Raw genomic sequence first — 11,936 nt, 5'->3', positions numbered from 1 at the left:
ATGAACAGAACTGAATTTTGTTACTTTACAATTTTGTGACTAAAGGGTCAACTCTGTTTATGTACTATTTTCACAAAATAAACTAAATTTTTGTTTAAAATCTAATAAACATTATTTTTTTGCACCCTTACAATATTTCAACATTATTTCTTTTTCTTTTTTTATATGTATATTGTGTATAAAAAATTTGTTTGAAAAATATTTGCTCCAAGTTGACAATTCCGTGAAGACATGGGTATTTTTTTATATTATTTTAAAAATGTTTAAGGTATGTAAAATATTATCTATGTTTCAAGTAATGGAATGTTAGGACTGTATTAAAATTAAATATGTATTCAGTAAGATACTGAAAAAAATCTGTTAGTGAAAAGTTTTTTTCTTAACTTTCTGCAATGCTATGTATCTCCAATTACAGAATAAACCATATACGTAGATGCCTCATTAATCTATGGGCCACTATACGTAAACTGTCGTCTTATCTTGGTTAGGCCTATAAGGAGTGGGAACCATAAATTTAATATGGTTTTACTTTTAGTGTAAACACAGAGATCTACAGATATTTCACTGATATTTTGTCAAAAACATACAAATGTACCATTTGTTATTTACCATGATATGATTTCTTATGGATATTTATGGCCAGTTTAGTATTGTATTTAATGGTAATTTCATACAATTATAAAAGGATAAATATAAAATCAGTACTTTTGAGTCAAAACTACGAAGGTTCAAATAAACATAAGAAAAAAAGATGCACCTACAAGTACGTCAGTCATGTATTATGTAACACTACTGATCACTTTCACTGGTCTACACCAGCATAAACAGCACATAATCAGATTATGTCCACGGCCACGGCCCTTGAGAAACGTGTAGGAGTGCACTGTAATCCATGATCACGCATATGCAGATTAAACCTCTGAAGTGCTGAATAGCGTGGAAACCATCTCAGCACCTACAGTTTTGTTTTGTTGTTTCGGGCTGTTCAGACACAGACAGTTGGGTACAGATACACTATGATTAAGACAGCATGTGCGTGGGTTACGCAACTCTTTAAGCATCTGTGAGTAACTGATGCTACCACCTGTTGGTGTCTAGCAGAACTCAAAAGAATAGATAGACAAAAATTAGCATTTGCTGAAAATCGACTCACCTTAAGGCCATCCTAGATGAGTTTGTTTCTTTATCAGAACGGATTCATAGAAATTTAGCATTACGTCACTTGCTCACGAATGGATCCTATGCAGTGAATGGGTGCTGTCAGAATGAGAGTCCAAACATCTGATAAAAACATATTGATAATCCATCAAGTACGGTTTATAATGAAAACCACCCAAAAAAAATCAAACAAATATGATGGTGAATTTTATATGAGAGAACAGGGGATGGACTTTTTTACTTGCAGAGGATTCATTGATGGGCAAGTCATGTAATGCAGAATTTCTCCAAAACTCTTTTCAGATGAAGAAACAAACTCATTTACATCTAGGATGGCCTGAGGGTAAGTGAATTTTCAGTACATTTTTATTTTGGGTGAACTATTTCTTTAATGTTTCTTATAGTCATAAATTATTTAAATTTAACAATACTTTCATTGCATCATTTTGCATGAAACTTATAAGTTGCTTTATTACTCTCCAAAAGTGCCACAAATTAATTAATTAGAACTTCCTTAACCCCTTAACTATCACTCACATTTTTGAAGATAGACTTGAATGTGCATGATACAAACCTACATTTTTATAATTCATGACTGAAAACATTTTGTAACATGATATTGAAGTACCATTTTCATGGAAATGCAGTGCTTGAATTTAAAATGGGTTTTAAATTATGATTTTAAGTTTTCAGTGGATATATAATTTCTGATGATTTCTAAAATGTGATAGAGAAAAAGGCAATGAAGAAGTCTTTTTTTTTTAAACAAAGGTCAAAACTCCTGTTATGATGTAGATTTCTGAGGGTGCACTCTTGTCATAAATTGATCCATTACTTTTCCTACATCATTTTTTACAAAAAAACATTGGTAAAATATATATTTGGGAGTCTAAGACCTTTCCAACGATATATAGTTTGTCAAGATTAGATTAGATTTGATTGTTATATAGTGAAGTAAACCTAGGCATCCTGTAATCGGGACGGGGTGACAGTTAAGTGGTTAATAATAGTCTAAAATTAACATGATGCAATACAATTTCAGTGCATTATTTTTTTTATTTTTTTTAATTCAGTGCATTAATTCTGTGCACACGTTACACACGAGAAGATATTGTGCAATCAGCTCCTGTGGATGAGCAGGAGATCGCAACATATACCAGCTTGTGTATTTATATAGGATTACATACACACATTTACAGTGTCTAAAACAGCACAAAGGAGAGCGGTCTTCCTGGAGAGCTTAGATTGGATACCAAACCCTGGAATTTAATATTTTGGATCTACATTTACATCTTTGTGTCCAATTTGAAGACATTTTACATTAAAACGGGAATAAAACTCACGTTATCTGAAAGGTAATATCCTTTTTTGCAACTTCAGTATATATACGTGTGTTTGTGTGTGTATGTGTGTGTATATATATATATATATATATATATATATAATTTTGCATTTGCAAAATAAAATTCAGCTGCTATATCAGAGTGTGGCTATTTACATTTGTTCTCCTATTTTTGTTGCTTTGTGTCCTGCTCCTGTACTTTAACTTTTGTTGAACATCCAAATGTTTTTATGTTTTTGAATAATAGCTACAAGTAACACAATAAAGATATTTAAACCCTGAGCTAATTTGCACTGGATAATTATCCAGTTAACTATATGAAATACAATGTTTTGATAATTATCCACGCACGAGTACAAGGGTGCAAATGCATGCTTTATAGTACAATCCTATACAGGGTGCAAACTGTATATTACACAATACTATTTAGCACTGAAACAGGCCTTTAAATGTGGACCAAACTGTCAGACATTCACTAGATATGTCTATATAAAACATGAATAATCTGAGGGATCAAAAAGTTTTTTTGTTTTTGTTTGTTTTTTACAAATAATTATAATAAAAACATATACAAGAAATTGTTATAATTATTAATCTATAAACAATAAAAGTAATAATAGTAGTTAAATTGAATTATATTATTATAATATAATTAATTTATATTAATAAATTAATTTGTAATTATAAAATATTGCATTATCACCAATATTATCATATTAGACATTACATGTTTAAAATTAGTATACTGTATGTATACATTTAGATTGACAGACAGACAAGATAGATAGATAGATAGATAGATAGATAGATAGATAGATAGATAGATAGATAGATAGATAGATAGATAGATAGATAGATAATCAGTTTGACTTGGTATTAGTGCACCAAATACAGTTTGATGTAATTTCTACATTTTTAACAAAAAAAATAAATAAAAAAAAGTCTGTAAAATAAATTGTAAACAGTGCTCACTGTTCAAATCTGAAGGTTATAACTCAAATCTGAATGGTTGTTGCTCTCACAGATGTTTCCCTGGTCAGTAGTGTTTTCCCTGGAGCCTAAGGTTCCCGGCCAGCGCACTTCAGAGGAGCTGGTGTCCAACACCTTGATGCTGGAGCTGGGTGCCGTGGTGAAACGGACCGAGCGAATCCGGCTGGAGAAGGCAGCAGAGACTCGCAGACGCCGCAGATCTTCCTCTGTAGACTACAGCTGGCTGGCCGGCCCTCAGCCACACGTCCACTACGAGCTCACGCCAGGAGACGTGCTGGAGCTGCAGGACCTCTGCGCACAGATCCCACCTCACCTGTGCGGCCCCGTCATCGTCAGGTGACTATCAGTGTTTTTCAGCATCACTCAGATTATATATTAATTGTATGAATAGTTTGAATGAGGTTTTTATAGTTTTATTTTTTATTTTAAGTCTTGTGATAGTTTGTTAATTTAGTTATTTTTTTATTTCGTTTTGGGTTTTTCAGTACCCCAAGTAAAACTAAATGGAAATAAGAAATGTTTCATTGGCAACTAGCTTCAGCTTAAATAAAACAAGATTTAGTCATATTTTATTTAAGTGAAATTATATGTATAATGTGTTAATATATTTTTATATGTGTATTTGTGTGTGCATGTTATAAATAAATAGAATAAATAAAATTAATCTTATTTCAGTTAGTTTATTTTAATATCATGAATACTATATATATATATATATATATATATATATACTATTAGAATATTAGAATTGGTAGTAAACATAAATAGCTTGTTACACACTGAATTAAACATTACATTTGAAAAGACTAAACTGAATTTTCTTGTAAAAATATTCACTCCAATAATCTTTTTTACTTACTGTGATTATTTTATACAAGGTAAATGTACAATGAGTTATTTTTATATTTTCCATTTAAATTTTGGTTATTTTGTCTTTTTCTTTACATCTGTATTATTTCAGACAGTTTTAGTTATTTTAGTACATCAGATAAACTAATAAAAAATGAGAAGTATTTCCTTGGAAACTAACTGAAAGTTCCATTTATTTTCTTAATATTTTATTTTATTTCCATCAAGATTTATAGTAAACAAAAATGTTTCACGCTGGTATAGTTTTACTTAACCCTGGTAGGTATTGCCCAGTAAGACATAGTGACCGAGGTTTTGATGTTTGTTTGAAAGGTTCAGGAAGCTAGTGTCAGAGTTTGAGCCGGAGGTGCATGACGTCCCCAAACTGTTCCGGGGCGTCCTAAGAAAGTGCCTGGACGAGCTTCAGGGAGACGCAGCGCTCCAGAATCGGGTGTACCGTTGGGAAAAACAGCACAGCAAGAGCCTCTCCTTCGTTACGTTTCGATCCAAGTTCCGCACCCAGAACCGGGGGAAGGGAAGCTTCGGTGGTTCCCACAACAACCTGCAAGAGGAAAACACATGGTCTGATGAAGACGAGGAAGCAGCTGAACAGGTGACAACCGTCATGCGCACCAGGAAGGGACGGAGCCTCAGCATGCCAGAGATCACTCCTCTCGAGCAGACGGCCCAGAGCTGAACAAGAGGAAGAGATGGAGAGAAAGACAGAGGAAAGAAGGATTCAAAAATCTTGAAGGAAATGTAGCCTTCAAAGTAAGTTGGCAATGGAGGAGGAAGAAAAAAGGTGGTGGCAAAGAATCAGAGAAGGGAAGAAAATCAGATTCTAGGAGACATCCTGAAAGACTAAAGCTTACAGATTGCAAGACAAACATCGAACCAAAGAACACTGGCCTAGCCTTTTTTTTTTTTTTACTTTCTAATGTGTGCTTAAATATTTAGAATATTTAGATGTAAATATAAATGTGAACATCCGGCATGTGTATTTTCAAAGCTAAATTTTTCTGTGACAGTGAAGCTCACAAAACCTGTCAAGAAAAAGTCCAGGTCAAATTTCTGAAAAAAAAAAAAAAAAAAAAAAGATAAAATAATATTTATATTTTATCTGTAAATTGTACACTTTTTAAGTAATACATAAAAAAAAAAAAAACCCTCCAAAGGTGAAATGTGCAGCTGAATTATTAAAACAATGTCAGCTTTCTTCTTATTTTGGTGCGACATATTCCATTTTGTGAGATTCACTCCACAAAAATCACAAAAGCAACATTAGCCATAATTAGTTTCTCAGATGGGTTTTAATATGTACTGTTTGTCCTTACATTACAACAGTGTTTGCTCAGTTTATACAAGAGATGCAGACCATTCAGCTAAAAAAGCCTGGAAACGGGAGTCCCCATAAAAAAGTGCTCATTAAATAATCACTGTACATCGTTCATGAGTTTGATTTGAGATAGTGTGGCATGTGTGGGAGAGAGAAAGTCTGTGATTTACCAAATTAGAAAGTTTGACCTAGAAAATCCTGCTTCTAAGTGAAGAAGACATCATGTCTGCCAGCTCCCTTTCCGGTTTCATTATTCACAGCATGAAGGAGCTGATCTTCGGTTCTTTGTGCAGGCGGCCAGAATGTTCATCCGGCCAAAGCTGCTCCTCTCAAATGAAGGAAACACATCCAGCGTTCAGTTCTCAGAGTACCGGTCGGTTTCATCACCAAACATATCCTGATGTAATGAATGAGCCGTTTATAGCTTTAGACCTGTCTGGAGTCTCTTTGGGCTACTTAAACCACAGTATGATCTTTTAAATTCTATAGTACTGTATAAAACTCTGGTCTTCATTCGCACCTTGTTTATTCCTGCACAAAGCAAAATCATAAGACCAGGCAATTTCCTCGAACTCCTTCTTGTGTATTTGGCAGAATAAAAAAAAGAAAAAAGAAACAAACTGAAATTCTCTAAACAGTATATAACATTACAGACCCCATATTTACAGAGCCTGCAATCAAAAGGCCTTAACACAAGAAAGAAGAATCTGATGAAAATGATCAGAAAATATCAGACTTATATTTCCCCACCCACAAAAGAAAAATTTCTATTTTTTTAGGACCATCAAAATATATATCTTTTTTTGCATTGTGGCATTATCTTAATGACAACTAAGCACATTTCCCCCCAAATTCCCATAAATGTAATGTGAAAGAAAAATATTCAATTTATAAATTTATTTGTACATTTATTATAAGTACATAATAAGGTAGCATTGTTTGTACTTAATTTAATTCATACTATTATTAATAATTAAAATAAAAATCATGCTAGATATAGCCTAATAAATATCATTATACAGTATTGTTTTCACATTACATATAAGAACTTAGTTTTCATAAAAAAAGTCAAAGGTCCTAGAAACACATCACTTTTTGTATTAATTATTTTTCCTATCAAATTTTGGGGGGTAAAATATGACTGATATTCCTTTGTGAGATTCACTTATAAGTTGCAAATAACTGCCTGTATTTATGATATAAATACAATAACAATATTAATAAAGATTAATGGGGGAATTATTATTATCAGGAGTATTTTATGAGGATAACCAGGTCACATTTAATTTAAAGGAAAAAAAGAAGAAACAATTTGTTATCGCTGATTCCGGATAACATTGAGAAATACCAACTAAAGCAGTTTGGAGAATCAAACCACTTGGGGAAAAAGCCTTCTCTTTTAATATGCGATCATTAATAACAAACGAAGGCTCAACTATTCATTCAGATGTAGATGAAGCTTAAAGAGAACAGAGTGAATCAGAACACTACCTCTCTCTCTCTCTCTCTCTCTCTCGCTCTCTCTCTTTTTTTATAAATACACAGTAAATCTCAGGTCCTCCTTCATCAGCATCATCCTCCATCACCCTCTAGTGCAAGAGAGTGAAAGTCGACAGTGACAGAATTAACATCTGACTCAAGTCCCTCTGACTAAAATCATCCCACCCCACCACACCCTCCCCCCGGGAGCCAGAGTCCCCTGTGGCACAGTCTACTTGTGTTTTTGCACATTCGCCCATAAGTCCATAACCTTCTCCTCCCTCCTTCAAAACCTTTGGCTCCGTTTTCATCCCTCCTTACACTCAAGGTCGCTCCTTCTCAGGCGAGGAAGACCACAAAGATGATGAAGAAGATGATGAGAACGAGGAATATCTTGATCATGAGCCAGCGATTGGAGGAGACAGACTGGAAGTACTTCAGTATCTCAGTGTGGGCCATTTCCACATTCAGCTGGGTGTCCTCCACATTGGCGTCAATCCTGGAATATTTGCACACATCAACTTTTAATCACAAATGCAAGTGAAACTCTCACAATGACTTAAAAAAATAAAATACTACTGCTGCTGTAACTGTTTGTGTGTGGTTTGGTTTGTACAGCATGTATCTGAAGCATGTACTGTGCTGCTGAGTCTGTGGTTTTGGAGTATGTTATGCCTGTGGTGTGTGTGTGTGTGTGTGTGTGTGGTTGTATGACCTCTGAATCGTCTCTTCCTGCTCTTTGACCATGTGGGCCAGCTGTTGAAAGATGGAACCCAACTCCACAATGGTGGTCTCGATGTTCTGCATGGTATCTGCTCGGCTCTGGATATACGAGTCCTACAAGAACATAAACAGACATTTGATGTTGAAATCAATCATTAAACATAGTCTCAAACCTTCAGCTCCAAACAGCAGCCTAGACTGCATTCAGTTCCTGATTTCCTGTGAGACTGATACCTGTTCATCGATGAGCTGCAGCTGCATAGGGTTTGCTCTAGAGTCCATGTCGATGGCCACCTCTCCTCCCAGACTCCTGGACTCATCCTGCATCAGAACGGAGCTGTCTGCGAGAGCCAAGACATTGAAAACTATTAAATACAGAATAAAGACTCCAAGTGTACAAACAAAACCACAGATACTTCGAAGAATATGACTAGGTGAAAAATTATGTCACTACATAACTAGCATTATTCCATAGTTGTGAGTGATCAATTTACTATGAAGAAAATATTTATACAGAATGAGTAAATGTGTCTAAAGGTTTTCTGCTGATGGCACTGTAGTGAATTATTGTATTGGCACAATCAAACACTATTGTAAAATATTAACTAGCAATAAATCATAATAGTTTGACTCATTACGGAGATCTATCTGAAATCAAAAGGCAAATGCTGGAACCTAAAGGGATAAGTGTTCAGATGTGTGAACCACAAAATCAAAATCAAATGAAATCAGCAGTACTGAAGAGGTGACATACTGAAGTTATTGGTGAGCAGAGGAGAGGCTGAGGCAGGGGCCTGGGAGAAATGCTCTCTTCTGCTGCGCTGCTGCTTCAGATTCTGAACACACGACAGGACACATATGCCTCAGTTAAAACAATAAAATAGCATTCGCTCATTACAACTCAACTAAATGTCTTCTTGTACAACACAAGTTATTTAAACAAAAGAAAACTGACATGAAAATCATACGAAAGAGCTGGTGGTTTCATAGGACCGTGGTGAACAGTAAACATACTTTGTGCGTTTTTGCTTTGCTATGGATCTTATCAAATATTTAAAAGCCTAACAACAGCTTGGCATGAAACTGATGATGTTATAAAATTGTGGCACTGATCATAAAAAAAGACACTCACCTCTGTTCTCACTTCCAGGACTGACTTGAAATCGTTTGACATTGATGCCAGCTTGGACTGCAACACAAACATTTACAGATATGACTGTTCCGCAGCAGGAAAATGAAAGGTGTGGTAGTCATCTCATGTCAATCAAAATGAGATCAACCACGTCTACTGTCTGTCTACAGCTAGGGATATCGGAGATAACGCTTCCTGGAGAGTCTGGAATACCTGTGCACTGCAGCAATATCAGATATAAGATTGTACCTGCAGGGAGACAACAATTGTGTTGGAATGTGTCTGGATGTGGCGGCCGTTTTGCCCACTCCGGGATCGTACAAAGTCTTGCAGCTGCGCTATCTGCTTGTTCAGACTGTTGATGTCCTGATGAGAGACACAGACGGCATATATCAGATCACTGCAAGACGTTTGCTCCTACACACTATTATAGTTAGCTGAAAGATTCTGGTAAAAACAGATACCATAACAGGCAACTTCAAAGTCGATAGTGAAAGTGAAAAAGTGAAATAAGTAAGAACTGAGATATATGGAGAATGACAACAGAGATGTCACTGACCTGTTTAATGATGTACGTTAGTTCCTCAATCTCCACTGCTTTATCATCGAACAAAGACTTCCTCTTAGCCACTAGGAGTGAGGGAAGAATAAAAGTTTATAATGACACCAGACCATAAAGTGCAAGAAAATCGATAACTCAATCATATTAGACCCCAAACTAAACTAGGGGACTGCCAAATAACCATGGACAAGCATCAGAACAATACTGTTAAAATACACATTCGTACATCACCAATAAGGGTCATGTTACTCACAAATTGTAAGCTTTTCAAGCTTGGCAAACGTGTTGCTCAAGTCTTTCCCAATTCGCCTGTTATGGAGAAAAAGAAACAAGGTTTCAGCGGGGCAAAGTTTTGAGGAAGAAAGATCAGGAACAGTTTCCCTGAGACAAAAAAAAGACCAAATAAAAACATAGATATGAACTCTTACTTGGCCATAAGAGTGAAGTCACTGCGCTGTTTAATGGCATTAATGGCAGGTTTAGTGTGAGTCCCATTCTGAAAAGACAGAGCAATTGTTTTTTTTGTTTTTTTTTTTTACCAAAAATATAAATGTTTTGTTATTATGCACCAATATTAACAGCATATAAAAGATATCAGTTCAGCCAAACCTTTACTCACCCCCAGACCTTCCAAAATGTTTTTTATTTTTTTTTTATCAGCACAGATTTGGAGAAATTTATCATTATAAACAGCTGATAAAAACATGACAACAGTGGGTATCGTGGCATATTGTGATGTTTTTGTCAGCTGTTTGGTTTCTCATTCTGTGACGTAATGCTGAATTTATGTTCCAATAAAACAGATAAACAACAACACCACCTCATCTACATCTTGTATGGCCTGAAGGTGAATAAATTGAGCAAAGAGTAACATGAAAATCTAAAAATATGATGAGAATTTTTTTACTTCCATGGAACAGCGAAGGAAATCTAAGGCAGAACCTTGTGTTTTTGACTATCCTTTCAAAAACTTTTAATGTAAAGTGTAATATTACTCTATCCTTAATTTTATTACTTTATATTTACACATAGTTTTAAGCATTTGTGAAAACCACTGCACAGTTCACTGAATATCCTTTGTAAGACACTATGTTTGCAGATGCATTTAATATTGTCATACCTGTAACTGTCTCCCCTGCAGTGACTTACAAGCCGACTGGAACTCAAGTGTGCGGTCCCGACACGTCATGATAATGCTGCAGAACCTCCTTCTCTAAATGATATCAGGACGTTTTTGTGTGACAGTGAGTCTAAAGCAATCCGGATGCTGTAAAATTCTCCGCTGGTGTCTTTATGAGGCCAAAGCAAACACTTCAGACTTCAGATGTTACTAAGAGCTTGGAAGAGCTGACTGTTCTTCAGCAACTCCGCACATTATCTGAGGATCAAATAATGATTTAATCAATCACCTGAACTTTGATTGTCATTGCTGAGAGGAGACTAAACAATGTTTTAGAAAGCATTTAGAAACTTAAAGGGAAAGTTCACCTAAAAATTCTGTCATTTACTCATCCTCAAGCTGTTCAAAACCAGAATGAGTTTATTTCTTCTGTTGAGCACAAAAGATTATATATTTGAAGAATTTTGGTAACCCAAGGAGTTGATGGTATCTATTGACTTCTTTAGTTTTCTATCACCACCATAATATGAAAGTCAATGGCTACTGTCAACTTGGAGTCAAATTCAACACTCTAGGTACATGGCTGCTGTCTGTGAATCCAGATAAAATAAGCAACTTCGGTAAACACACTTGTCTGGATGACATTCCCACATCTGTTTATATACCGATCCCAACACCTCAGCTAACCCTTCTTTATAATATCAAAAAAAGAAACCCACTCTAGATAATGTTTACAAGTAAGCAGACCATCAGTCATATGAGCAGAGAGGTGAACTGAACTCCTGTTATCGGATTATAGGCCACCTAGAATATTCTGGCTTCGCGGATAAACATTTAATAACACAAATCAATGAAGTACAGCTCATTCTTCGCGAAGATATATTACAAGCTTTTACTTACATGTTCTAAACACGAATTATATCCTTCAAGGTGTTAACAGGTTTGTTTACGTCTGTATAGAGACTGAACCCGTCTTCAGTCCAGCAGTAACGTTACGCATTCCTTTGGGCGCTAATTGGCCCAAAACTCGACAATGTCTGTCTTAATTTTAACTATAAACACTCCAGATGGACCTTAAGCACTCGCTAACACATTCCTGACATGGGTTATAATCGTTTACTCACGGTTACAGTATCATTTCGTCGTTTTTTCAGTATTCCCGGCTTGTCGATATTACGGAGGTGGGGGTTTCAGTTCCAGTCCTTACCACTTCCGGTGTGCGTAACGTCACTGCCACGTCCTCGA

The 11,936-nt window shown here is 35.5% G+C and overlaps 2 protein-coding genes across 4 annotated transcripts; one reads left to right on the top strand and one right to left on the bottom strand.

Annotated features, from left to right (window-relative positions):
- The first annotated feature begins 2,162 nt into the window (after positions 1-2,162).
- On the top strand, positions 2,163-5,036 carry LOC113113754 (protein RD3). Its single transcript, XM_026280218.1, has 3 exons — positions 2,163-2,513; positions 3,525-3,826; positions 4,673-5,036. The coding sequence occupies exons 2-3, from the start codon at positions 3,525-3,527 to the stop codon at positions 5,034-5,036; spliced, it is 666 nt and encodes a 221-aa protein (XP_026136003.1). The 5' UTR covers positions 2,163-2,513.
- A 594-nt stretch (positions 5,037-5,630) lies between these two features.
- stx5a (syntaxin 5A) lies at positions 5,631-11,936 on the bottom strand. Of its 3 annotated transcripts, XM_026280215.1 has the most exons (12): positions 11,816-11,919; positions 11,060-11,120; positions 10,692-10,949; positions 10,000-10,067; positions 9,825-9,880; positions 9,569-9,639; positions 9,259-9,375; positions 9,010-9,066; positions 8,632-8,713; positions 8,112-8,218; positions 7,870-7,991; positions 5,631-7,653 (listed from the first exon to the last, which is right to left on the bottom strand). In XM_026280215.1, exons 3-12 carry the CDS (start codon positions 10,758-10,760, stop codon positions 7,494-7,496), a joined length of 909 nt encoding a protein of 302 aa, XP_026136000.1. In that variant the 5' UTR covers positions 10,761-10,949; positions 11,060-11,120; positions 11,816-11,919; the 3' UTR covers positions 5,631-7,493. The 3 variants fall into 3 exon arrangements, with proteins under 3 accessions (XP_026136000.1, XP_026135999.1, XP_026136001.1); XM_026280214.1 differs by lacking the exon at positions 11,060-11,120 and having other exon boundaries at positions 11,816-11,936; XM_026280216.1 differs by lacking the exons at positions 11,060-11,120; positions 11,816-11,919 and adding an exon at positions 11,592-11,809.

The sequence above is a fragment of the Carassius auratus genome, chromosome 14 (genome assembly GCF_003368295.1).
Source record: "Carassius auratus strain Wakin chromosome 14, ASM336829v1, whole genome shotgun sequence".
Lineage (NCBI taxonomy): Eukaryota > Metazoa > Chordata > Actinopteri > Cypriniformes > Cyprinidae > Carassius > Carassius auratus.
The sequence above is the reverse complement of the archived record's forward strand: the minus strand, read 5'-3'. Positions and strand labels throughout refer to the sequence as shown.

What these genes read in the sequence shown, in the direction of transcription:
- stx5a (XM_026280214.1), bottom strand. Translation starts at nt 10,760, where the DNA reads ATGACGTGTCGGGACCGCACACTTGAGTTCCAGTCGGCTTGTAAGTCA. An exon ending in TCCTGGAAGTGAGAACAGAG is followed by an intron (nt 8,714 to 9,009) that starts GTGAGTGTCTTT and finishes TCGTGTGTTCAG; the next exon opens with AATCTGAAGCAGCAGCGCAG. An exon ending in TCTGCTCACCAATAACTTCA is followed by an intron (nt 8,219 to 8,631) that starts GTATGTCACCTC and finishes TGGCTCTCGCAG; the next exon opens with ACAGCTCCGTTCTGATGCAG.
- LOC113113754 (XM_026280218.1), top strand. Translation starts at nt 3,525, where the DNA reads ATGTTTCCCTGGTCAGTAGTGTTTTCCCTGGAGCCTAAGGTTCCCGGC. An exon ending in TGCGGCCCCGTCATCGTCAG is followed by an intron (nt 3,827 to 4,672) that starts GTGACTATCAGT and finishes TTTGTTTGAAAG; the next exon opens with GTTCAGGAAGCTAGTGTCAG.